The sequence below is a fragment of the Condylura cristata genome, unplaced genomic scaffold (genome assembly GCF_000260355.1).
Source record: "Condylura cristata isolate star-nosed mole 26May11 unplaced genomic scaffold, ConCri1.0 scaffold00033, whole genome shotgun sequence".
Classification (NCBI taxonomy): Eukaryota; Metazoa; Chordata; class Mammalia; order Eulipotyphla; family Talpidae; genus Condylura; species Condylura cristata.
This window is the reverse complement of record NW_004567134.1, coordinates 16,953,164-16,981,099: the sequence shown is the minus strand read 5'-3', so window position 1 is coordinate 16,981,099 and position 27,936 is coordinate 16,953,164. Positions and strand designations below refer to the sequence as shown.

Sequence of the window (27,936 nt, the reverse complement as noted above, 5' to 3'; positions counted from 1 at the left end):
CCGGCGCCGCCCGCCCGCGCCCTCTGCTCCGAGCCCTTCACACTGCCCCTCCGGCACCCACGCGGACCGGCCGCTGCCTCGCGGCTGTTTTCCTCACCACTCCTCACCTGCCCAGAGCCCTCTGACAGGTTAATGCCACAAACAGAACGTCCAGCTGCCCACGCAGCACATCTACCTCACTCGTCGAGTGAGACTCCGTGGCCACCCTACCCACGGCCTCCCCCCGTGTTCCCGAGAAGTCACGAGCTCGGAGGCGGGGGTGGGGGCCGGGGGCCAGCACAGTCAGCTGCTTGTCAGCGGCCCCAGCACACACGCTCCTGTACACCGCAGGGTGCCAAGCCGCCGCCTTCCCGCTAAATGAGCAGCACGGTCAAGCCGGTCACCTTCCCCAGCAGTTTGTGATCAATTTACTTAGGGGCTTTCAAGCCGCCAGGACAAATCACTCATTTGTTTAAAGGAAAATATTTGCAGTACATTAGTGACATAACCTAAGAGGTGTTTGCTGTCCTACCTGGGCACAAACAGATGGTGGAGGAGGCTCACGAAAACATGTCTCCCAAGTCGCCTACGGTCTCGGGGGCCTCACCCCCAAGACCGGGGCTTTACCCCGGCCCTCAGCGCACGTCACCCCACCCACCCCGCGGGAAGTGCCCTGAAGAGAGCCAGGCCCCAAGTGGGCGGCTGAGAGTTCAAGAGGCTTGAAGTTCACCTAAAATGAAGTTTCAGACTTCCTGCTGCTCCCATTCCCGTCACACGGAGACCCTGGGAGTCGATGCTACACGCCCCCCCACCCCCCGACGGGGCTGTTCACACCTTTTACAAGAGCCGTGCTGCACTTACCATCTCCTGTGCAAAAGCCACACTCCTGAAGCTAGACAGTGCCACGAACAGGGTCACAGAGACTGAGTGGCGTGGCGCTCACTGCTGCTAAAATTATCTCCTCAGATCTTTTCCTTGTGGATAAGAGTGTTAATATTTTTGAAGTCTTAGTCATCTTAATGTGCCTAGGGAGATCAGAATTCCTTTCATGCACTTTCCAGACATCTGAAGAATCCTCCACAGGAGAAAATAAATTCCTCACTGCAGTTACACCTGGGGTCAGCGTGCACAAAAGCCCAAGAGCCGTGGGCTGTGGCCTTGAACTCTATCGCGAGAAGGAACTTCAGCTTCGACACTGTCTGGCTTGGCGGGCCCTGGAAGGCAGTGAGCATTCGCTACAGAAGGGGGTTCAAATGGTGACCCCTGAGGCCGCCAGAGGCCCAGCTAGAGTGCTGTTACTACATGGGTTAAATACACGAGACTCAAAGTCAAAACTATGAACCATGAATTCTTCGGAATTCCTAACATCTGTCAGGAAGACTCTGGCGTATTTACTTACTCACAGCACCCACACTTCACTTCACACCGCTCAGGCGCTCAGCCGCGCTCTCCACACAGAAGCTAAGCTGTCTACAGTGTGCTGTGGGCTGTGGCCTCGGTCTTTCCATCAGTTTACTCCTGTCATTCTCTGGAGCAAGGCAACAGTCTCTTGGCTTATTTTTATTTCATTCTACTTGTCAAGACTAACCAGTGAGCTGTAAAGCAGATGCCAAATGTCTCGGGCCGAGGTCTGGCTGCCAGTCGCGCGGCCCGCCTTGCGCGCCAAGCTAAGGCGCAGCCCATTTCTGTCACCTAATGCGTCGCCCTGGACAAGCTCAGTGTTCTGAGTCCAACAGCCTCCCGGGTACAGTCAGGATAACAGCACCGGACTAATTTTGGGGCGGGACAGCCCACCGCCTGGGCGCCTGGCACAGAGCTGGGCCACGCTGGTGTTCAGTTAACGCGGTCCCACTTCCGTGGCGCCGACGAGGGTCCGCACAGCCTGCCCCTGCCTCAGCACCGGGCTTCCGTTCGCCCATGGAAACGCCATTTCCACGTGTACTATTTTAGTCCCGATTTCCACTGCGTCTGTGCCCCCAGGGTGCAGACTCATCAGAACTGGTTATTTATCCTGCATGGCCGGCACACAGGGTACTGAGGGGCAGGCACAGGGCAAACATCTGCTAACACGTGGGTTACAGGTGAGCGACAAGTGGACTTTTTCTGCGATTTGCAGTCACTGCCCCCAGCCCCCAACCGTGCTCATCCCTGCCACACGGCAGCAGGGTGCCTGATGACAGCCACCGGGAGAAACGCCTCCCTGAGGCAGACGCGGGGACTGAGGGGGCAGGGCGGCGCCGCCCCGACACAGGCGCTCCGGGGCAGCACCCGCCACACCTCCACTCGCAGTCCAGTCCTAGGGCGAACCGCCACCCGCCAGCCCAGAGCCTCCGCCGTTCTGGGCTCCAGAAAGTCACGCCATGCTGACAAGGACAGAAACGAGCATGCTGTGAGGAACTATGCCTACCAGTCACGTGATCATCCGACCGGAGGCATCTGCCTCGGGGAGACACGGACGCACGTCCAACTCCCAGGCGCAACTATGACGCTCTAAATGCACAGCTGTCACGGAAGCCCGGCGAGGTCCACCGACAGCTGCAGCTACCGCCCAAACCACCACAGCCCTGCCCCTCAGCGGGACAGCTGCCCAGTCCCAGAGCCTCCAAACTGCACCCACGGGGTGGCCGGGGGACTGGAGAGCAAACTGCCAATGGCGTTTTAAAGTGGCTGCACCACTGTGCGTCGCCACTAGCGACGCAGCAGGAGCCCCAGTACCCCGGGCAGCCACGCGCGGCAGCGGCCGGCCCTCCACATCCCGGGCGCCCACTGGGGTGCGGGGGGATCCGTCTTTTAGATTTCACTCTCATCTCCTCGTGTCCTTTTACCACTAGAACCAGACACGGAACTGAGCGCGCAGCGAATGGGGAGGAGACTCGCGCAGGAGCTCGTCCGGTCCTGACTCGCCCCACCATGGCAGTGACACCGCCAGCAGTAACGCCAGCGCGTAAGCCGGCCGCGCCGACAGGTTACAGGGTGAGCCCCGCTGTCGTGAGCAGTGGATGCAGACAGGCGCTCCCACAGAGGACAAACTTTCCCTCCCCCACTTCGGAAGCTGTGGCTCAGGCCCACCCCCCACCGGGCGCTCGGCAATGCACTGCTCCTTCCGGGGCACACCCCTTGCCGTGAAGCTACTTTAGCATCAGGCCCGGTGTTAGCAGCAAGAACTGACGCCAGACAGCAGCAGCTGTTACGAACAGTGAGCGAACGTGGTCTCTCCCTCTGGAAGCCCCTACGGCGCGCACTGTGCTGGGATCGCGGTGGGCTCACGTGCCGAGACACAGGGAGCAATCTGCAGGGAAGGCGGCACTGAGCGCCAGGAGGAGGCTGCGGCGCTGAGACTGGCCGGCGCCTGCGCAGCCAGGCGACTTCCACATCGCGACCCAGCCACCCCGTGACGGACACCCAGCTGGGCGGCGCGGGGCGCTGGCCACCACCACACACCCAACTGCCGGCGCCCTCTGCCAAGGCTACACTCCTACCACAAACCCCGCTCTGCTCAAGGACAGGAAGGGTCTTAAACTCACCCGACTGTGGACGTCCAGCAGTGGCCACTGAGCCGCCCTGTGACAGCCCCACGCACAACGAAGTGTGAGCCTCGCGGCTCAAGCAGACGAGCCAGCATCGGCTTCCGGAAGCACACCCAGCCCGCTTGGACGGGCGGCCGAGTCTGCACTGGAACGCGCTCTGCCACCCGGGCTCCAAAACAGGCTCTAAATGGCTCCAATAAACTGTGTTGGCTAGACCAGGAGAAACACATTAATGAAACCTCAAAGGCTCCGACAGCTGACTTCCACCATTATCCAGAAAAGCCTCTGTATTTTCGCGGCTATCGGCGCTTTAACTCTGAGCCCACCGAGGCCCCACTGCGGTAAAATCAATAGGAGGGAGCGGGAACGGTGATTTAACAGCACCCATGTTCCAGAGCGCAAGGGTCTGTGTGGGAGGACAAAGAATGCAGAAGACGTGCCCGTCCGCACTGCCTGCCCTGGGAACAAGGCGCCCCCGTCATCTGTCATCCAGACCAGACACCGGGACAGCGACGCGCCGGCTGTTAAGAGATGGCTCAGAGTAGCGAGCCAGAAGTGGGGAGCGGCCTAGCCAGGCAAGCAGACAGGCGGCCTCTGTGTCTGGCTGACACCATGACCCCCTCACCCACGGGCCTGTGTCCTGAGACCCCCACGATGCCTGAATCGTGACTTAAACCAAACGCTAGCTATAGGCACAGGCTGGTTTCCCCACCCAAGTCTGAGCAAAATTTCAGTTATAAAATTAGCACAGTAGGAGACTAACAGCTTCAGCTAAGAATAAAGCGATTATATCAGTAACTGTAATCAGTGCAGGTCCTAGGTCGGCCGTCTCACTCTCAACATACCTGCCGCACATAACACTTTCTGACTAGAGCTGACTGGGAGTGACCAGCCGAACTCTAAGCTCCAACATCTCCATCGGAGAAGGGGGAGCCTTTTGCACTGAGAACAGCGCCACGAAAACATTAATAACAACGGAAGCAACGGCATCTGGGGTGAAGCCTGTGCGACGCAAGCCGTGCCCGGAGACCCTGGGCTGGCAGCACACGCCTGTTCACCCGGCACCGGAAGCCCCGCCCCATCCCGCCTGGCAGGAAGTGACCGGCTCATGAATGCTCCAGGTACCTCCTAACCTGAGTGTTTACTTTCATCAGCCCTCACTGCCTTTCTCTCAAGTTCAAAGGTCTCCAAGGAGATTTCACACCTGTCCCTCTAAAGCTAGTATGAAATGAGAAGGCAAAAACAATGCAGTTTTAACAATTTACAAGGTGATCAAAAGCTTAATCAGGTGACTTCAAATAGATAATTCCAGCAGCACATCACTACAAAAATCACTTATTCCCATTACATATGATTTCATTCACCAGAACTGCTACAAAGACGCTGAAATTTTTCCCTTTGAAAAAAAAAAGTGATTATTTATGCACACAAGAACTGGTTTACAGACCACAGGTGTGGAAGAGTGAGAGGATTCATTGGAAAGGAGTGGGGAGCAGAACAGGCAGTCCACCAAAATCCACTGCTGAGGGGAGCAGCAGGGAGACAGGAGCGGTCTGCTGAGCCCTGCGGGTCCCTCCCTGGCCGGGGGTCAAATTCATGCTGCAGTGGCTGCAGTGCTGCTCTTTAACCCGTTGCACCACCAGAGAGGACCCTTTCTCTTTTTTTTTGAGAGAAAGACTGCTTAGAGTACTGGGGGTGTCGATCCAAAATCATGACTAACCGTGTGTCTAATACTTAGAAGGAACTAGTTGTTTCTGTAAGGTCTCATCCTTACTCTTCTCAAAGCACTGTAGAAAGAAATGGTTGGCTACTTTTTAAAATGAAGAAGTAAATTCTGAAATGGTCAAAACTGCACCTCAGTTTTATGATTCAAGGCAAACACATGCAGAAGCATATAGGATAAAAATTCTATAGAGTTTACAAAATGTCTAAAAAACTGAAAAAGCACACTTTAAAAATTCAGCCTTTTGGGCCCTCCCTGGTAGCGCAGCGGGTTAAAGCACAGCACTAAGAAACTAAAGCCACTTCCGCATGAGTTCGATTCCCGCCCTGGAGGTGGCCCCCATGGCGGAGCAGACCTCTCCTGACCCGCCCGCGGCTCCCCTCAGCAGTGGACTTTGTTGCTCCCCACTCTGTCCCTGTCCCTGAATCCTCTCATCCTCCGCATCTCTGCCTGTACCATAGTTTTGTGTGCATAAATAAATAAATCTTTAAAAAAAAAAATTAAGCCTTTTTTTGAAAATATTTCCACACTAGGCCAACCAAGACTCTCAACAGTGCAGCCTGGTGTCAAACCGTCAGATGCCCACTGGCACTGCCACGTGCTGTCACAGTGAGGGTGGCTTGGAGCACAGAATCCGGAAGAAACTGCAAATGTCTGCAAGCATTTTGATGCACAGCAATAATCCACAGTGGAAGTTCAAAACTTTCCCCTGACGCAGGAAACTGAAGGGCTTAGAGTGATTTAACAGAGGATCTCTGAGATCACAGCAGTTCGTACATTTGCTAAAAACAAACACAAATATGGGCCACCTAGGACTGATTCAGGGTCCTGAAAAGTCCAGAATGTGTTGCCAATGAAGACACATAATAAAAGCCCCCAAAAGGCAGCAACACGAACTGCCTGCAAGTGTAAGAAAACCTTCAGGTTTAACAGCAAGCATCCTTCGGCAATAAGGGCTGGAGAAAAGGTCCAGCTGCTTGTACTTTCACACTGTTCCTGGAGAAGCTATTCAAACTGCTGTCACAAGCACAAGCTGGGCAAACCAGGGGAGCAGAGCAGGCTGCGGCACGCAATAATCGCGCCTGCCTCGCTCGTGAAGAGACGTGGGGAGCCAGCGTGTGGCACAGGCCATCTGTGACGTGGCCGGGCTGGCTGAGGAAGGCAAGCTGCGACGGCACCTCGGAGCCTTCTCTCATCTGGCCATGGGCTGGACTTGCAGACAGCGCAAAGTAACTGTGTGTCCTATATGATGCCGTAAAACAGGGTGACCCATGCAAAGATCAGCGACTGTGGTATAAATGCAAAGGAGAAAGAACAGCTCAATAACTCAACTTACTACAGCCCACAAGCAGGGTCCAATTTACCACAGAAGAAAATTACATTCTGATCACTTTGGTGTTCCAATATTCAAAAATTTCTTTAAATATTTCCATACCAGTATCCCTCTTTATTTTGATAGTGATGTACTTTGCTAAAAACCGTATTTTTAATTTAGAACAGTTTTGTTTACAGAAAGCTGGCGAGACAGCAGTGAAGCTCCTCTGTCCCCAACCTGGTCTGCGCACAGCCCAGACCCCGCATGATCCCTGCGCTCCCCCACCCAGGGCAGACCTGACTGAGGGGTGGGCCTGACGAAGCCACAGAAAACCACACTACCACCTCACAAACACCTCAGCTACCACTTTTTTTTTAAAGAAAAAAAGTCTTAATTCTTTCCTTTAGGAAGTATCTTAAACTTAGATTTCGGACGATGACTCCTTTCAAAAAAAATTTTTTTAAAGATTTATTTATGCTTGCAGAACGGGGTACAGGCCAGAGGTGTAGGCAGTGAGAGAGGCTTCACCAGAGACAGAGCGGGGAGCAGAAAAGGCAGACTGACAAAGTCCACTGCTGAGGGGAGCAGTGGGCGGGTCAGGAGAGGTCTGCTGTGCCCTGTGGGTCAGCTCCGGGGTGGGGATGGAACTCATGCGCAAGTGGCCTTGGAGAGCTTCACAATGTGGTGCTTTAAGCCACTGTGCTACCAGGGAGGGCCCCTCAATTTTTTTTAATTGTGCCCTTCAGCCAGATTTTCCAACTATTAACATTCTGCCATATCTCCTTTCTCTTTCTCTGCGAACAGGCAGTTGTTTTAGGCATTGAGAGTAAAGTGGCTGCCGTGACGCCACTTAACCCTTCAACCGCACCTCTCAGGAACAAGAGATTCACAGCCATGGAAAACGGTCAAAATCAGGAGACAGAACATGGACATAATATTACCTAATTTAGAGACCTCACTCAAATTTCTCCTGTTAGGCTAAAATGCCATGTCTCTTTTCAACTTCTTTTGCCTAGGTCCACAGTACACAAATATTTTTCAAAAATAATGACCTAGAAGGTCTTCCAAGGAAAAGCAAGACAACTATTCATCACTGCACGAAGATAAAGGCTTCCTTTCTAGGGTCAAAGTCAAAAGCATCTTTCCTTGTAACTCAGCTCTCAATAAACACGCAATTTTCTTGGCTGGCCAAAACTCAGGGAACAAAAGCTCTCTCTTCTTGGTTATGAAGGACAATAGGTTAATTTACAGAAATTTGGACGAGACTCTTGAGCTCCCAGAAATATCTTGGAAGAAGTTATATGAAAAGTCTAAAATTCTTATAAATTTGTTTATCATCTGTTTTTATTTTGGCAAAAGTGAATCAATAACTTAAAAATTCAAATTCCAAAAAAAGTACTTAGGAGTTAAGAGTCAAGCTAGCATCAAAACAGCTGCATCCTAGTAATTGTTTGAACTGAATGAATCTACTGGGCCTTCACATAAGATTATTCTTGGTTGGCAGTCTGCCATATTACATAACTTCGAATATTGCTCCAACACACAGAAAAGCGGCATCTTTCTCCAACAATGCTGTGATAACATCTAAACTATCACAGCATCACTGCATGAACTAAAAACCCATTTAAATATCTTTCCAGTCACCTTAGACCTAAAACAGCATACAGCTCTTTTTCTACAAGTGGGGGAGGGTAAAGCATTAAAAAATGGCAAAATAGCATGATGCTTCCGCTTAAACCATTAGCCATCCATCCATATCTCTGGCTTTAGGAGAATGTATGTATGTATCAAAGTATTAACATTAAGTCATCTCTGGCTGATAATGTGAGGAATTTTATTCTTTCTGTTTTAAACATGTGTAACATATCCATTTAAAAGTTTTTTGAAGCTTTAGGGCTTCACAATGAAAGCAGCAAAACTATCACAAAGTAAAAATAGAGGGAAGTGAAGGGTGGGCCAAGGGGTCAAAGGCAGGAGCTTCCAGTCACAAGCCAAGTGAGCGCCGGTGTTCCCCAAGCAGGGCGGCTCTAGTCTGAAACAGGCGCCCTGCGAAGCTGCTGACTTCCAAAGGGCTCTGAAGAGCTCTCACCACAGGAAAAAGTCTCCATAACGACATGCGGTGATGGGTGTCAGGGGGCTGGAGGTGAGGCGACCCTGCGCGCCATCATGGTGCCGCACACCTGAGAATAGCCTCTCGCTGCATCAATGATGCCTCAGTCAAAAGACAGAAACAAAGAAGGAAAAGTGAGGCTATTTTTATAAATAATGAAAGCGATAAAGGCAGAAACAGTTCATTACACAAGGAAGAAGTCGAATTTGAGAGGGCCAATTCATGATCTGCTGTGGACAGTGATAAAGACAATTTATCAGACGCTCACCCTTGCCAAAAACAAGATGACAGAATGTTGGGGTCGGCAAAGGCTCAGAGACGTGACTAAGTGTGACAGCCCGCCCTTCTCCATAGGATGCCTGATCACTGCAGAAATAAAAACTAGACCGGAGTTTTTAAAAGACCACTCATCTCTGACACAGGTGACTCTACTGCAACCACCCATTCGGCTTCCACAGGCCCTTCCCACGCCGAGCTCCTGTCCCGGCGTCCACGGTGGCGCAGGCCCCTCCCCGAGTGGCCGTCCCCTAGCCGCTGAGGTGTGCAGCCCTGAGCAGCGCCGCCGCGGGCTGCCACAGCAGCTGACTTCCTCCGGCGAGGCGCTGGCAGTGACTCAGAGGCAACAAGCCCAACTGTGCTCAGATGACGCGAGAGGTCGGGTTCTTTAGAGACCAAGGGCCTGCCAGGGAGAGCTGCGCCCCACGCCAAGCAGGAGGAGGAAGAGCCCTGGGGAGGCGGCAGCTCCCCAAAAGAAACTGCACAGCCTGGTAGTTATGGCGCAGACACACAAGAGAACTGAGCCCGTCTAGAAGCAGCACGAATGAGAGACGGGCATGGGCAGCGGCGACGGCACAGAGCCGAAGGCCGCGGCTTGACACGGCCAGGGACAGCAGTCACCCTTACATGACACGGCGAGGGACAGCAGTCACCCTTACATGAGGCCTTGTCCAGAGATGCACCATCTTTTAAAGGTGAGTGCTAACAACTGCTAGACCTGGAGCTTCCAGATGATCCAGCAACTCTACTCTCAGTATCTAGCCAAGGGACACAGAAAACAATGCCCCAAACAGATGACCCACAAGCTGTGGTCCATGTACACAGAGAGTATTACTCAGCAATCACCAAGGATAAACTCACGCCATTTGCAGCAACATGGATGGCTGGAAGGGATCATACTCAGTGAAATAAGCCAGAAAGAAAAGGAAACACACCAGATGGTTTCACTCATAGCAGAAATGTAAGGGAGGAAAAAAAAAAGTTATTGTAATAAAGTAAAAACTAAAATCAACAGCTATAAACCAGAGACATTCAGGGGCGGGGGGGGGGCAGGATCAAAACTGGGGCGGGAAGAGCACACGGGACTGTGGTGATGGCAAGAGGGTGAAGTGGTGGTGGGAAGTCCATGGGGAATACAACTGAGGTAGAAAATGTACAAAAGGAAGAATGATCTAAAAAATGTGTTAAAACATTTAGAAATATAACTCATCTCCAAATCTCTCACCTTTGGGGCATTCCCATCCAGCCCACTTACTCATCCAGCCTTTTTACTCTCCTGTGAACTTCTCTGCTCACCCTACAATTTAAAATAAGATTTAAAATTTAGTCAGCTACGACAAGTTTCTTACCTATTGCATGACTCTGACTCTGGTGAGGAGAGCGCGTCTTCTTGAACGTCGGTACAACTGGAAGAATCATCTGGCCTCTCAGGCCCCACCTTCCCAGGGGAGTCCAGCTTTGACTGAGGGCAGCAGCTGGTAACTGAGGGCGTCCCTGAGAATTTCATTTTATCTTCCGGTCCTGATAAGGAAAAAAAAGAAAAAAGGAAAACATTTAAGCATACCTTAACATCTACCACCTCCTGTTGATTACTTCCACAATAATTAATATTGTTATTTGTACAAAGTAAAACAGAAGTTTGTGTAACACTGGTCCCAAAGCTCTAGAAGCAACCAGAGCTCAAGAATCAGCATTGCCGCCCTCCCTGGTGGTGCAGCGGACTAAAGCGCAGCACTGCAAGGTGGCTGTCGCCGCTTCAGTGGGGTTCAATCTCCTGCCCCGGAGGTGACCACATGGAGCGGCAGACCTCTCCTGACCCGCCCGCTGCTCCCCTCAGCAGTGGACTTCGTCGATCTGCCTGTTCTGCTCCCCACTGTCTCTGGTGAAGCCTCTCACCCCCTGCACCTCTGGCCTGTCCCCCAGTTCTTTATGCACAAATAAACCTTAAAAAAAAAAAAAGAAGAATCAGCATTTTAAAAACGCCATCTAATTATATCTTCAACTGCATGTATTTCCAAATTAATTAACTTAAGAACAAGGTTTCCTTGAAAGCCAGGAGAGGGAAAGACCTCAGAATTCTCATTAGGCTTCCAGTCACAGGGTTACTAAGGAATTCCCACATACTTCACAGTCCAGAGAAGGCCGATAAACACGAGCAGCGCAGCAAGGACGGACTGAGGACCCAATGACACAACCGCTACTTGGTAGTACTATCTGGACAGTTTCTAAAACGAATCTAATTAAATATAATCCAATATCCACGGCAGAAAAGGAAACCTAATCAGACACAGCCAGTGTTTGCACGTGATTCCATTCATCACGTCTCTCTGCATCCCGCCCCACGCCCGCATTCTCTGATGTCTCTTACTGCAGATGAGCCACGGGTCTACAAGAGCGGCACGCAGGCAGGACTGGCGCTCGCGAGGAGGAGCGCAGACAGTGTCTGCGAAGGGCTGCTCGGCGCCCCGGGCTCCCCCCTAGATGTGATGCTTCAGCGCCCTGTGCTGTCCTGAAGACTCGGAGCTGAGCGAGTACCTCAATGCGGCCCACATGTGCTCTGAGCACAGGACCCCATCCGTGAGTCTCCACAGAGGAGCGGAGCGGCCTGCACACTTCACCCTACTAAATTAAGAACAGAACTTTCTAATCCAGAAAACAGATGGTCTCTGCAAACCTACTGTAAAAAATGATCAAGGTTTTGTCTGGGAAAAGTATAGGACAACTCCTTAAAAAAATTAAAAACCTTTCTGAATCAGTATTCCTAAGATTTTTCCAGAAAAAAAAATTGATCTTGTTGGAGAACAGCATATGTCACAAGAGTAGAGTATCTAAAACTGAGGTTTTGATAAGTCTACTCATTACCAAACTTGGACCCTCTATGTTGATCTGGAATAGGGAAAAGCAGCCAACCAAGATGGCCACCGGTTCCTCCAGGACTCTCTCTCATAAACACAGACCCAAGATCACACAAAGGGACCGATCTAAATTGTCCACAAAGATCATGAGGAATGTACTTAGAAACTTACTAAATGACACCAGAAAAAAATTTGGATAAAAATAAGGAAGGCAGTAACACCTGAGAAATAACATACTTAGGACTAAATCTAACCAAGGCAGGAGAGAGATTTATACAGTGAAAAATACAAAATATCACTGAAGAAATTAAAGACATGAACAAAGGAGACCCCATGTTCGTGGTCGTAAGGTTTACTGCTGTGAAGGCAGCCAAGGAAGCAAAGCAGCCTGCGGAGCAACAAGTCTCACGGGGATTTCCTGCAGAAACAGAAAAATCCACTCCAAACTCATTTGGAATCTCAAGGGATCCAAACAGCCAAAACAATCTTGAAAAAGGAGAATGAAAAGTGAAAGATTCATACTTTCCAACTTCACAAGTTACTACAATGCTACCGTCATTAAAACAGCATGTACAAGCCCTCCCTGGTGGCGCAGCGGGTTAAAGCACAACACTGAGAGACTAAAGCCACTTCCACATGAGTTCGATTCCCGCCTGCCCCGGAGGTGACCACATGGTGTGGCAGACCTCTCCTGACCCGCCCGCTGCTCCCCTCAGCAGTGGACTTTGTAGATCTGTCTGTTCTGCTCCCCACTCTGTCTCTGGTGAAGCCTCTCACCGCCCCTGAGCCTCTGGCCTGTACCCCAGTTCTGTATGAACAAATAAATAAATCTTTAAAAAAAAAAAAAAACAGCATGTACAGTCTGAAGACCAGACATACAGAGCAATGAGACAACACAGAAATAAACCTCACATACATGGTCAACTGATTTTCAGAAAGGATGTTAAGACCCTCAATGCAAGGGCTCCCTGGCGGCCTAGGGATTCAGTGTTAGATTATCACCTCTATGGCTAAGTTTGATCCCTGGGCAGGGAGCTGACCCAAATATGGCACAGCAGACCTCTCCTGTCTCGCCCGCTGCTCCCCTCAGCTGTTTATTTCAGTAAATCCTCCTGTTCTGCTCCTCACTCTATGTCTGGTGAATTCTCTCTTACCTCCCCACCCCCAACCCCCCGGCACCATTGGCCTATACCACAGTTCTTCTTTGCAAAAAAAAGCCACTCAATGGAGATAAACATAGTCTTTATCTGGCCCTCCCTAGTGGCGCAGCGGGTTAAAGCACAGCACTGAGAAGCTAAAGCCACTTCCACATGAGTTCGATTCCCGCCTGCCCCGGAGGAGACCACATGGCGCGGCAGACCTCTCCTGGCCCGCCCACTGCTCCCCTCAGCAGTGTACTTCGTCCATCTGCCTGTTCTGCTCCCCACTCTGTCTCTGGGGAAGCCTCTCGCCGCCCCTGAGCCTCTGGCCTGTACCCAGTTCTGTATGCACAAATCAATAAATCTTAAAAAAAAAAAGAAAAGATACTATCAAGAAAGCAAGACAGCCTAGGACATGTTCCCAAATATTTGCAAATCACATATAACAAAAGGGGTTGATATATAGAATATAGAAAGAATTCCCAAAGCCCAACAACAAAAAACCAAACAATTAAAAAAGAACAGATATTCCTCTAAAAAAGGGAAGCAAAAACACATAGAAAGATGTTTATCATCTTTAGTGGTTACAAACAGCCAATCAAGACCACCGTGAGATACCGGGGTTACCGGAAAACAAAAGCCCAATTGCAAGCGCGGCAAGGACGCAGACAAAGTGGGGTCCCCCTGCACTGCCCACGGGGATGTAAAGTGGTGCAGGCACTGAGAAAAAGTGTGGGGTGTCTCACAAGGTCAGACACACTGGTGTTACCGGCGGAACCAGAACTTCTACCCCCGGTTTATATCAAAAGAACCACGAGCAGAGCCTGGTGCAGATGAAGGAACCCCAGTGTGCACGACAGCAGCATTCACAAACAGTGAAGACACCCCGAAACAGACAAGCAAAGTGTGGCCCATGCGTACGCTGGGGTGTTACTGAACCAGAAAAAGCAGCGAAGTCTCGCTACCCGCACAGCGAAGGGCCCCTGGAAACTAGGCCTATGGAAGTGAGCTGCTCCGGGACAGACTTGCTGAGCTACGTGGCTGGGTTACCCAAGTCCAATAAGCAAGCTCACAGGCCCAGAAAGAAAACCAGAGTCCCAGGGGCTGGTGAGAAGAAGAGCTATAATTTAATGGGGGCACAAATATTGCTGGAGATGAAAACATTTGGGGTACAGAGAGTGGTGATGACACTGTCATGCACTTAATGCCAGCAGACAGTGCAGTCAGGAACGGTTAAAGTGACGAATGTTATGTCAGGGTATTTTACCAATAAAGAAGAAAGCAAAGAGGAACTTTCTTGTGTACTCTCATCCGTTATGATTGTTTTGTTCACTGGCTCAAAGCCCTGGCAAAAGATAAGTATTAATCTTGAATTTGAAAATGGGTCAAAATGAAGCTCTCTGCCTCGTACTGCCACACCGAGTGTATTAGATCATTGTGCAGAACGTCCGTCCAAAGCGAGTGTAGTGTCCAACAGCAAAAACAATTCATTCCCTTTGCAGATTATCTCGGGCTTTGTACAATAAATCCTACACTTCAAAAGCATCGTCAGCTTAAACAGCGAAGTAATGTCTGATTTACCGTGAGCTGAGGGAAGACAGATTCCAGAAGGCGCCCCTCTGGGCCGTCCTCCCGCTCCTTGATCCAGAGTCCGAGTCAGTTTCCCATCACCACTGCTGTGTGTCCACTCACGAGGTCAGGGTAAATTCCCTGCGTTTTACTTTCGTCCCACAGTAAAATAAGGAGACTCAGCCTATTGCTGTTACTTCGTCTCTTACCCATAAACACAGACACCTGCTTCTCCGGAGTTTCCTCCTCTTCTTTTATTACTCTGGTTTTTGACATTCCAGCAGTTTTCTTGTATCCTTTTTTGGCCTGATCTACCAGGAGCTGAAATTCAGTCTGGTGTTGTCTACCTGAAATAGAGAAGAAATGCAGACGTTAAGCAGTCCCAGACAGAAAGGGTGACAGGCCTGCTCCAGAAGCGCAGCCCGCACCCGCTCCCCAGGGACTTGGAAAACAGCAGCGGAGGGACAGAGGCCCGGGGGCCGGGACGCCTGTCCTTTTCATCTCCTCCCTTCCTGAGACACAAACAAGGAAGCTGATAGCCCAGCCTGCTCCTGTAGGCTTCTTCCCCAAACCCACACACCAGAAAGCCTCTGGTAGCGCATGAAAGGCACGGTCTTAAACATTCCCAGGGGCCCCCCTCTAAATCCCAGTCGGAGGACAGGTCTAAGGTGAAGAACATGAAGCCTCTGGCACAGCCGGGCCACAGGGACGAAGGCTGGCCATGCTGGCTGCCGGCTCCACACTCCTGCGTGCTCCCCACAGGCCCCACGGCCAGCCACCGCCCTCCTCATCCTAGGCGTCACAATGACACCACCTGGCCATCCTACTGACCCACAATAAAGGCCATGCCCACCTGACCTCTAGTCATGGTGAGTCCATGCATCACTCAGTCAAGTGCGGCCCGTCAGGCCAGGCCACGGACTCTCGGGCAGGTATCCGGGATCCTCCGGCACAGCTCGAAGAGCTGAGGTGACACTATTTATCTAGCAGCCTGACAGACTTGAGTCAAGGCTCGAAAGTGACCCCGTGGACCCTGGGAAAACACATTTAAGAAAGATGCCTGGTGGAGAGTCTTGTGGATATTTTCACACTGTCCCAGGCCTGTCCTTGGAGTCAAAGCTTGGAAAACTGAGGGGGGGACCTTGTGTTTCAGCTGGAAATGCTCATGCCTACAGCTCCCTCCTAGGACTTGCTGCTCACCCTCAGAGCTGGGTCACAGCGGCGGCAGAATCCTGCCTGGCGAAGGTGCTAGGCCCTCCCACCCCCAGTGTGCAGGGCCCAGTTTACCTCCATTTGCACATTCATGTCAATATTCCTTATCTATCAATGTGACTACTCTCTGGAGACCAGGGAGAGACTGTCCCTGCACAGTGTATGCATGAAAACTCCAAATGAAACGTGGCAAATGTTAAATACAGACTTACATTTTCAGCAAAAGCAACATAAGCTGGTCATAAAGATTACTCAGAAAATGTGGCTCTTTACAAAAAGAGTAAGATCTTGCCTAGATCATATCCAAGCAAGGTAACTTCTTTCAAATCCTATTTAACTCAAGGTGTCTGCGGAAAATCGCGATGCGCTTGGCTCAGCTCCCCGCAGTGAGGGCTCCCACGACCCGCCAGGACGTGGTCTGGCTAGGCCAGGCAGCGCAGCCGTGAGGCAGCTGAGCCAACCTGTCAGCCCTCTGCCGAGCGAGGCCACTCCCGAGTTTACTCACGGGCTGCAGGTGGAAGAGCCACGTAAGACACTTGCCCAAGTAGTCTCTTTAGTGGTTAAGGAGGCTTAAAGACTTTGTCTTCTGGGTTTTCTTTTTCAACCTAATTACCCCTAGGCTGGCAGTCACCTCTGGCCGTGCCCCAAGAAGTGCACAGCCCTGCTCAAAACACGAGCAATGCCAAGAGATGGCGGCCAGTGAACTGTCCCTGTGTGTCCCCACCTCGTTTCAGGAGCTCTGCCATTTGGCCAGGAGCACGCGGTGGTTAAAACCTCAGTTCTGCCGGTTACATGCCCTGAATTTACCTTTGAAAAACTGTAAGTGGCTGAGAGAGCTGTGGGGGCTGGTGAGTAAGTCCACATTCAAGCACTTCCCATCCTTCAAGCTCTTTAATGCCCCCATCAGAGCACCCCGTCCGCTTCTCCACACTGAAATAACAGCCTCCCCAGGCCCAACTCTGAGCTCTGCACCCTGACCTCCACAGCTGCCCTTTCTCTGACCAGCGCCATGGCCGGCCTGAGGGTCTGCCCGAGCCCCGCACCACAATGGGCTCTCCCAGGGCCCACACAGACATAAATGGATGGAGAGGGAGAGCTGAGTCCCATTGACAATTAACACTGGCTTTCATTTCTCTTTGACCCAGGGGTCATTTAGAAATGCATAACTTAACTTTCCATATATCTGGCCACTTTCCCGAGGACTCTTACTGATTTCTAATTTAATTCTGCCATGGTCAGAGAACTACTTTGTATGCTTAAATACATCAGGTGGTGAAAAAATGTTCAATATCACTTGTAATCAGGGAGATGCAAATTAAAACCACAAAGAGATACCACCTCACCCCAGTGAGAATGGCACATCTTCAAACAACTGGCAACAACACATGTTGGCGAGGATGTGGAGAAAAAGGAACTCTCCTGCACTGCTGGTGGGAATGCAAACTAGTACAACCACTATGGAAAACTGTCTGGAGGTTCCTCAAACTGCTAAACATGGAGCTTCCCTACGACCCAGCAATCCCACTCCTAGGTATCTACCCAAAAGACACAAAAACACTGATTGAAAAAGATACTTGTACCCCCATGTTTATTGCTGCTTTATTTACAATTGGAAAAACATGGAAGCAGCCCAAATGCCCAAAAGTAGATGACTGGATTAGAAAGATGTGGTACATATATACAATGGCATATTACTCAGCAACCAAAAAAAGAAACACCTGCCTTTTACAGCAACATGGATGGAGCTGGAAGGGATCGTGCTTAGTGAGATAAGCCAGAAAGAAAAGGAAAAATGCCAGGTGGTTTCACTCATAGCAGGAGTGTAAAGGACCAGGCAAGAAAATAATATGAACAACTATATACCAGAGACATTTTATGGGGAACAGTGGGGAATGGGATCAAAAATGGGGGTGGGGGTTGGGGGGAGGGAAATGCACTGGACTATGGTGATGGCTCCTGGGTGTTTGGTGATGGGAAGCCCATGGGGATGACAACTGAGATGGAAAAATGCACAAAATCATGTAAAAAAAAATAAAAGTTTGAAATATAAAAAAGAAAAATACATCAGGTGGAGCTTGGCAGGGCCCTAGATGGAGCTCCTGTGGGCCCCAGTCCTGCAGCCCCTTCTCCTCATTCCACCGACTTGCCCTGGGGCCCTGCCAGCGTGACCACCAGGAAACTCTCGGGGAACCTGCAGTTTCCCCATCTCTCAGAGATCCTGGCCTTTGTGAGCCAACATCTAGCTCTGTGCATACTACTCCCACGTGATCTGTTTTGGGGAGGCCGAGGGCATGTGCAAGTCAGGCCCCTCATTTATGTGGGCCAGGAGCAGGGTTCCTCAGGTTTAATTTGTTGTACGGCCCATGGAACCCACAAAGGCGAGAGCTCTGTGTGTCAGCAATCCTCTGGGAGGGTGCAGGAGGCTTGGAGGGCCGAAGGGTGCGGCTTGGAGCGGAGGAGCACCCCGAGCTCAGAGCTGCCCTGGCCCCCGAGTGCGCAGGCCCCACAGGGCAGGCAAGTCACTTGAGATGCTTCAGCTCCGGCTGGCCAGACTCACCTACTCTGCCAGAATCGCACCCTACTTCCCCGTTCTGCTTAAGAGCCACGAGAAAGCAAAACAACGGCCACGAAGGGATCCTGCCTCGCCACCCACAGCGCTCCTGGCCTGCGTCTCGGCAAGCGCACTGACCATCCCCCCTGACCCCAAAAGACAGGCATCCACCTGACCCCTGCCTCACCGCCCTCCCAAGCTGCGGCTCACCGCCTGGCTCCGCCCCAGGTGAGGCCTGCCTCCGGCCAGCACAGCCTCACTTCACTCAGGTCTCTGGCCAGCTGGCGGCCCTCCCTCAGGGAGGCCCCTCCCACCACTCACTCCTGACAGCTGGGCCTCGTGTTTCTTCACAGCAGGTTATCGCTCGCTACTGCTGACGCACTTGCCCTTAGAATGTGGCCTCCGCGTGGGCAGAGACTTGGTCCGTCTCTGGCATGCTCCCAGGGCTGCGAAGTTGAGGTGCAATAACTGGTGTGGACAGCCTCTGGGGGAGTTTCTGTACTGTTTCTTGCTACCTCACAATTCATTTTCTTCTCAACAGATATCACGATCTTTCCAAATGGATGCAAAATCACATGACGCACCTCACCGGGAACCCCACTGCTCTCAGACACTCGGCACCAGGCCCGCCTCCCTGCTCCACCGGGGCTGCCCAGGGGCACCTCCTTTGTGTCAGCTCTGTGGGGGCTCTGCTTTTGGTGCTCTCTGCCTGGAGTACTCCGCCAGCTCTCTTAAGAACTGTCTTTTCTGTTTTTATCTTATGCATCCATGACTCATCTCAAGTGTCAACTCTCAAGAAAAGCCTTTTTGGACTTATCTAACGCATCCGTAACTTCTATCAAATTATTGTTTTGTTTTCACTATAGCATTGCTACCTGACATTGTGTTATTATAATCTCCTGATTTATGTTGTTACCTGTATTAGAGTGTAAGTTCCAGGAGAAGAGAAATCTGCCTCTTACCCACTGTTTATCCTCCCTTCCTAGGTTATCAGCTGCATATAGATGCTAAGTAAATATTCACCGAATTAATGAAAACCAAACAAAAGAATAAAGGGACATACTTAGTTATGCTAAAATGCCCTGCTACAACTCAAGCCCAGACTGCTAGAAAAAGCATTAGTTTCCTCATTTAAATTTCAGAACAAGCCTGAAAGGCTTTTTAAAGAAGGCAGATACTGAGGTTTACTATAGAATTAAATGAATTCATTTAACATGGCCTACTGAGTAAATTCACACTTAAAACAGACATGTAGGCCCTCCCTGGTGGCGCAGCGGGTTAAAGCACAGCACTAGAAGCTGAAGCCACTTCCGTGTGAGTTTGATCCCCGCCTGCCCCGTAGGTGACCACAGGGCGCGGCAGACCTCTCCTGACCCGCCCGCTGCTCCCCTCAGCAGTGTGCTTCATTGATCTGCCTGTTCTGCTCCCCGCTCTGTCCCTGGTGAATCCTCTCAACCTCCGCATCTCTGGCCTGTACCCCAGTTCTGTATGAATAAATAAATTAAAAAAAAAAAAACAGACATGTAAAGAGTGAATAACAGATTATCGGTGTATGTTTTGCCTGTATTGAACCCACATTTGTCGCAGTGTGCTGCAACTGTCACTAGCATTCTCTTAGCGATTTAAGCTCCTTTTTCTCCAAGCAAATTTTCTGGTTCCCTATATTTTGCAGGTCTTATCTTTGGCAGTTTGTGATATTCTCTACTTCCTGCCTGAAGAAACATCACCTCTGCTCCCCAGGTGATGGGGAGGCTCACGTGGAGCTTAGCTTTCCAGCCACCAAAGCACCCGCTTGTCTTCTGCTCTAGTGAGGCGGAGGCTGTCAAACCTGCTCGCAGCCCCCGTGTCTTCCACCCCCCAGAGAAATGCCGCTGAATCTGCCCCTTCAAAACTTCAGGACTAAACAAAAAACAAAATTGTCTTAGCACAACTCAAATACCAACAAGCACTCAGAAACCACCGATGTCTGTCAGGCGTGTCCGGTGACATTCAGGCTGAAACGAAAGCCGGGCGAGAGGAAGTGCCAGGGCAGAGTGCTGCGGCCGGGCAGGCGCCCGCCACACGGCACACAGCGAGGGGCGAGGCGGACAGTGAACTCCCTGGGGGACACACCTGCAAGCTGTGCTGAAGGCCTGAGACAGGAGGAGTGAGGAGAGTTCGCATCACAGATGCCTGAAGAGCAACCGGTTAATATTCCCAAGTGCTCAGTGATAAGCTAAAAGTAGAATGTTAGTTTCTATCAAAAAACAGGCGCAGGGTTACAGGAAAGGTCAGTGCATGAGTAAATGTGCGACTAAAGTGCAGTCTCCGTGGTACTAACAAAGTGCATCAAACATTAATATCAAAATTAGTTTAAAAGTTAGTTAAGAAGGAAAGCTGCAAGTCAGGTCCTGGTAAATATCACCAACTTACGGTATTTACTGTGAATTTCATCTATTTCTTTTTCAGTTTGGGCTTTTGTGAAAACCATTACCTAAAATGCAAAAAACAAACCTTAATTAAAATTAAATAAAAGAATAGAAGTTAGTACCACAGACTTTAAAATTTCAAATGTGGGTGTCTAAAAGAAAAAGACTCATTTCTGTTTTATGTAGGTCCTTCCTTAGACATCACAATGTACGTTTTTACTCTTTACTTCTTCCTCTCAGTAGGAAACGCTACGATGATCTCACCGAATCTACGAAGAAGGCGGTCAATTCGCTCTCCTAGTTTCTGTATTTGATTTTTAGTCACTAGCACTATCTGCACTGTCGGGCCCAGGACGCACGACCAGCGCCGGAGGAGGCAGACGCCCCGGGCCTGGCTTTCCGCCTAGTGTTTCCAGGTCCTCCACAGGGCAATACAGAGGTTAACTGGATACTACAGTGACACAAGACTCACTGTGGTACATCTAAAATCTTAGGCTTAAATGATCAGAAATCTACTTACATAGTACATCAGTCTCTACAGTCAGCACACAGGTAGTAATAAAGTCACGAAAAAAATACCATCTTTTCCTACTATCTGGTTATAAACTTACTTCCCTAAGGTCGTTGCCTTCCTTACACACATATTAGCAGATGATCTAGAAAAAAGTCTACTTGGGAGGGCCCAACACATTCCTCCAGTGTCACAGGACACAGCGTCTACTTTCTTCTTTGGTATTCTTTCCTCAAGTTTTGGCCATGCAGGCCAGAGGAAGGCAATAGTGAAGAAGTTTAGGTCCCGGAGCCCGTCAGTAAGCCCAACAGTCGGTCCGCACAAACTCGTAGTTCCTTGACTTCCCCACAGACGTCACAGAACTGCAGAAGGGCGGGGCTAAGAGGGGTCGTCGGGACCATGTGGTCAAGCCCGAGGCTGACAGCGGATCCTGGGGCCACAGAGGTGCAACAGTTTATCCTACGCACCCCACAGAGAAAGGCCAGCGTCAACGCTGCCTGATGCACAGCGGTGATTTTCCCACACGGCTATAATGGTCTAATAAACACCGCTGTAAATGCACTTTGTGCTAGAAGACCATTTAAGAGAATAGTACGTGTGCCAAAAACAGGCGCAAGTAAATCAAAATACATTACATGGATATGTGTCATACTGCCCGGAGATTTAACACGAGCTCCTGTAATTTTAGTAGAGTATCAAACTTTTCTCTGCTTTATGTGCACCCCAGAATCTGAAACAAGCCGTTCACATACGCTTTCTTTGAGTTTACTAGCTTCCAGACGCAGCCGGGTCTTCTCCATATTTTCAATTTCTTGAACTATTTCAGCAGCTGTTAAAACAAGGACAGAAAGCCAGCGTTAACTCTCTGGTCTCCATGAAAGCATTCTTTCCACCCGCACGGGGAATTCTGGGCTCACTCCCCCAACTCGCACGCGCCACCGTCTGCCACGCACGCGGAAGGCGCAGACCCCAAGCACCGCTGGCAGGAGCACACGCTTCTGGGCGTCCCGGGAGCGAGGGGCCCTCGGGCAGCAAGTGCGGGCGCTGAGGCTCCGCGGGCGACAGAGGCAACGCCGGGGGGCAGAGCAAAGGGCCAAGCAAAGAGGGAGCCGAGATCACAGGGTACCGGTGTGTGTGGGGGGGGTGTCTCGTCAACTAGAGGCAGGAAAAACACAACCCGAGAAATAAAAGCGGATGGCAGACGCTGGCACCGGGACGACTCGGAGGTACGCGCGCGCCGCCCGCCCAAAGCCGCGTCACCAGCACCCCGGCAGGGCAGGGCGGCGCGAGAGCAGACGGCTCTGTGCACGCGGGTCAAGGCCGCAGCTGTCCCCGCCGGAGGTCGACCTCGTCAAAGTGGCTGCATTTACCCCTCGCTCACACTCAAAGGGGAACTGAACTGCCACCGCCACAGCACAATGAGAAACGAGGCACAGGAAGCCTGCACTTCGCGCAAGTCCAGGGAAGGGAGGCGAAAGGCGCTGTGAGCACGGCACCTGGCCCCCGCCCGCGCCCCGGCCCAGGGCGCGCAGGCCGCCAGCCGGCACCCGTCTGTTCCCGGCGGAGCGTCGCGGAGGCAGGTCCGGAGGGACCCGACGGGGCCGCAGGCTCCGAACACCCTGCTGACGCCGCCAGGAGGAAGGGCCGGCTGGAGGGAAGGACGGCGCAGCGGGGCGCCCTGGGCCCTGCTGCAGAGCGCGGGAGGCCTCGGTGCGTGCGTGGCGTGTGCGTGTACCGAGAGCCGCCCGCTCGGGAGCCTGGAAGCAAAGGCGCCGAGCAGTGGTGCGTGTAACTGGTACTGGATCTCGGTTCCTCCAAGGAAAAGAAGCAAAGCACCTAGGGAAACGCTGATCCCAGAGTTGGGCCTGAGGAGTCTGCACGAGCCTATGAGGCTAGGAGTAAGGAAAGGGTCAGAAATACACACGATAACAGGGCCCTTTGGCGGCGCAGGGGTCAGACAGCGCTATCAAGCTATCGCAGCCGCTGCAGCGCAAGTTCCATCCCCAGTGGGCCAGGAGGGACCCACGGGCGCAGCAGACCTCTCCTGCCCCCACCGCTGCTCCCTCAGCAGCGGGTTTCAGTCCATCCACCTATCATGCTCCCACTCTGTCTGGTGAATTCCTTACCACCCCGACACCTGTGGCCTACACCCAGGCTCTTGTGTGCATAAATAAATAAATCTTAAAAAAAAAAAACTTCAAATTAAAGGCTATAAAGCTTACTGACAGAAATGAAGAGAAATAACTAAAGAAGCCAAGTTGATGGATTGGTGACTCAAACACTATACAGATATCAGCATCCCCAACCCGTGGATATAACATAACCTCAATAGAAATCAAGGTTTTGATCCCTAGAATACACAGCTGACTCTAAAATTACAGGACACGGTAAGGGCCTGGGAACGCCACGAGAACAGCAGCAAGCGGGAACTGCACTGGCAGCCGGCAGATCCACTACGGGTCTCTGACGCGCGTGAACAGCAGATGCGGGCACTGGACAGAGCAAGCCGGAGGGCAGCACAGTGCCAGGGCCTCAGGCACTAGGTTGGGTGCTTCTCAGTAGGGCAACTGGGTGAGAAAAGGGCAGGCTTTCAACAGACGGTGCTGCGGCCCCACAGCTGTCTGTATGGAAAACAACAGGAGTTCGCCCCTACTTCAAAACATGTGATAAATTCATTCTAGATAGATAGGTTGAAATGTAAAAGCAAAATCAATAAAACTTCTCCAAAAAAAGAAAAAAGGAGAAACATCCTTACTGTGCTGTGCAATGACATAAAAAGGATATAAAAAGTACCAACTGAAAGAAAATGGCAAGACTGGATGCCATTAAAATTAAAAACTTCTACTTCTCAAATGAAGCCATTAAGAGGTAAAATCGAGCAAGACTTCATCCAGAAAATTTCATGTACTCCCACAAATAAGTAACACTAAATCCACAGCATAGAAAAATTAGGCTTAAATGGGACGTCACCAGAGAGGATTCCAGACGGCCGAGAGCACACGTAAAATGTGCCGCACACTCCCAGCCACCAGGGAAGCCCAAGTGACACGTTGATGAGCTCCGGCCATGGGCCTGCTGGGGCGGCCGAAATGAGAAACTCACAATGCTGACTGCGTCAAGGGTGCAATAAAACTGGAACATCCACACCCTCCAGATGAGAGTGTACCTTGGCACTGAAAATTTGGCCATCCCTATGAAAGCCGAACATCTGCAAAAATATAACAACTCCATTCCTAAATTCATACATCTAAATAACATCTGTGCCTGTGTGTATCAAGAGACATGGGAAAGATTATTCAGAGCAGCATTATTCTTAAGAGGCAGAGTAGTGGAAAAAGCCAAATGTCCATGATGCACTGAATGGGTAAATAGTGTGAAATATTTATTTATATTCTACAGCCACAAAAAAGAAAAAACACAACTGTATACAAAATCATGGATAAATATTATAAGCATGTTACACAGATGCAACTCAAAAGAACACCTTGCTTTTTTTTTTTTTTAAAGATTTTTTTATTTATTCACACAGAACTGGGGTATAGGCCAGAGATGCGGAGGGTGAGAGGATTCACCAGGGACAGAGTGGGGAGCAGAACAGGCAGATCGACAAAGTACACTGCTGAGGGGAGCCGCGGGCGGGTCAGGAGAGGTCTGCCGCGCCATGGGGTCACCTCCGGGGCAGGCGGGAATCGAACTCATGCGGAAGTGGCTTAAGCTTCTCAGTGCTGCGCTCTAACCCGCTGCGCCACCAGGGAGGGCCAGAACACCTAGCTTTTTACTATCTCACTTGTATAAACAATAATACAAAGGCAGTATCTGCTAGTGAAGTCTAGATGGTGGCCAGCTGTCAGAATGAAGCCGAGTGGCTGGGAGAAGGATGCAGGCTTTGAGGATGCTGCCACCGATTTTAAGGACAAACTGTTAGACAGTGTGCTGCCAAGATAACACTTTCATAAAACGAGAATGATCACGGATCCGTCTGTGTAGTGATCCTAACAGTGACATTTACTGAATGCTAACCACTTGCTATGGTTCTCTGCCAGGTACTTGAAATGCATCTTATCACTTATCTCTCTCAAAAGCATTGGAAGGAGGTTGTATTACAGCTTTTATTTTACAGATGAGAACACTGAGGTACGGAGAGATTAAGTAGCTTGTCCAAAGTCAGTCGATCAGAAACCCGCACAACTGGATCCTACCCAAGGCTCTCCGAGCCAGCGCTTCACCCCACACTATCTCTGGCAGGCACAGGAACGCCAGCAGGGGCTGCCCCGAGAAAAGAATGGGAACAGAGAGGTGGCCGCGAGGAAGGCTGGCTTTCCAGGGTGCTCTAGGACCTGCGGAAGCCTGGCGCCTCTCACCGACAACCAAAACTGCATTTACTAAACTGCTTTTCGCCAGGCTTATTATCCCCAAGCAGCACACAGCCGCCTTATCAGACGAAAAGCACAGCCCCTCCCATCACTCACCTGATTTCGGGTGCAGAGCGTCGCACTGGGCGTTGTACATGTGCACAAACTCTTGGTGCCTTTTAATGAGCTGCTGCTTACTTCCTTGAACAGATAACCCGTGCTGTTTAAGCTTTTTTTTTAAATCGCGATCCGAGAGCAAGTTATATACAGTTTTGGGCAGTGGCTTCCTTTTGTGAACAGAACTAAAAAGGGAAAAGATCAGAGGGTGACTGTGAATTATCAAATGCTTTCCACGCAACAGTAATTCATCTTCTGACTCAGTGCGAAGGAGACTGGGAAACAGCAGAGCCATTAAGATAAAAAATGGGAAGGAGAAGAAGGATCCACTTCACGAGTGACGCTGTCAGTGCCAACACGGCACGAGACGGAGCCGCCGAGGCGGCGGCCCAGGGGAGCGGCCCGGACTCGCAGGAAGGGCACGCACTGCACCCTGGCACTCCGTCTAGACTCACACTTACTAGACTTTACTTTTCCAAAATGTGCTCGTGGCGCTCACGCAGAATCTCTGGGAGAAGAGCTGTCTCGGAGGGTCAGGCCACCACGCCCGAGAGCTCCGTGTGGGCTGGTGACGCCACCCCAGTCTCTTCGGAAGTTCTGCCCTGAGCACGAGGCCATCGGTTAGCGCGGGTGAAACAGAAGGCCCGGCCCGCTGCAGGGAGGCTGGCTCCCCCACGCCAGGGCCCGGCGGCAGCCGGGAAGCCACAGGCGCGCACCCCTCCGCGTCAGCGCCCAAGAACACAGCTGAAAACAACCGCACAAATACCAGAGATTTGTTCGCTTCCATTTCCGTTAATCTTATTAATATGCGAGGCATTTCAATAAATCTATTAGCAAAGTCACCGCTTGGCTCTTCATGCTACATAACTAACACGCGCACAAGCACTAAATTATACGGCCAAAAATAACGAAGCCCCGTGACATGGCTTTCCTGGACTCCTGCTTTTTAAAAGGAAAAGGCAAATAAACATTTTGTATTAAAACAGAATCGAATCCAGGAATCGAATCTAAGGATAGCAACGGCTTGAGACAGCTCCGTCACAGCGACTCCTTGGAGAGTTCATCTATCTCGTCTGATGTATCACACAGTTGAGTACAGGGCCGGACTCAGGGCTACGGCAAGATGTGCTTAAGGTTGTCACTACAAGCACAGCGTAAAATGAATTTATGAGAAACGTGACTATCAAAGGTTCCAGTGAAATGTATAGGAACTTAAAAAGTAGCAAGCAGCTTTGTCCAAAAACGAGGATTTGCAAAAGACTCACGTACAACCAGTTCACGCAAGGTGAGGCCGCCTGAACTTCAGCCCACCTGGCAAGCTTAGTAAATGCTGGTTCTCGGCCCCTGCTCCCCATCAGCCCACAATCCCCGAGTCACCCCTGACGCTGAGACCCTGAAAGCGGCCGACACGCTCCGCAGGCACACAGGGCGCCAGTGGCCGGGGGCCGCAGCCCTCCAGACTGACCGGCAGGACCACCGCCTGGCTTCATCACTTTTTTGGCACTTTATCAATTAGGCTAAAAGCCAGAGAAAAAGACCTGCAAACCTTCAACAGATTACATTTTTCTGAAAAATTGCTCTTATAGCCCATTAGATTCTCAGGCTGATAAAATCATGGCAAAATAAAATCACAGTAGGCAGCAAGAACTGAAACATTTCACAGTTTATGCAAGTAGACAGGAGTGGGGGGCAGCTCATTAAGGCTGGATCTAAAACATTTATTTTATCAAGGCTAGATGATTAAACTTACGACTAAGGAAGAATTCCAATGGCATCTCAACTATCCAGTGACATTTATAATGAAAAGAACCACTAGCAACTGACAATTTCCATCAAGAAATCTCAGCTGTGAAGGCTAATAAGCGTGCACTGCGTGAGAACATGACACTGACCTTTCTCCCATGGTTTACTGAGGCTGAGTAACGCACCCACAGGCCCTTCACAAGGAAGCCCGTTCCCCGCATCTGGTGGGAAGGCATGTGGAGGGTGTGAGGTCTGTCCGCCACCGGTCAGCCAGCGAGTGGTGGAGAGCATTCCTGATGCACTGCAGACTGCCATACAGGCTCCAAACCCGTAGCCAATGAGAAACATGGCTTCAGGCTTCCCTAGTGCAGCTGCGCGAACACTAGTTTTGCAAGAAATGAGTTAAGAGAACAAAAAAATTGGGGGATCAAATAAAACACCACTGGGTTAAATGAAATGCAGCAGCTGCCAGATCAGGGCGTGGGGAGCCCCCCGCGGGCCGCCTGCGCGGGGCACTCTGACGCGGCCCCAAAGGCACGGGCAGGCTGC

General features: G+C 50.9%; 1 protein-coding gene across 1 annotated transcript in view; it reads right to left on the bottom strand.

Annotated features, from left to right (window-relative positions):
• The window catches only part of RAD18 (RAD18 E3 ubiquitin protein ligase), a 66,705-nt gene that overhangs the window by 17,138 nt on the left and 21,631 nt on the right, over positions 1 to 27,936 (bottom strand). The window contains exons 7-11 of the mRNA XM_012732091.1: positions 25,645 to 25,829; positions 21,928 to 22,004; positions 20,669 to 20,729; positions 14,703 to 14,840; positions 10,280 to 10,451 (exon numbers count right to left, since the gene is read on the bottom strand). Coding sequence (XP_012587545.1) covers positions 10,280 to 10,451; positions 14,703 to 14,840; positions 20,669 to 20,729; positions 21,928 to 22,004; positions 25,645 to 25,829 — 633 coding nt within the window. The remainder of the gene's footprint in view (positions 1 to 10,279; positions 10,452 to 14,702; positions 14,841 to 20,668; positions 20,730 to 21,927; positions 22,005 to 25,644; positions 25,830 to 27,936) is intronic.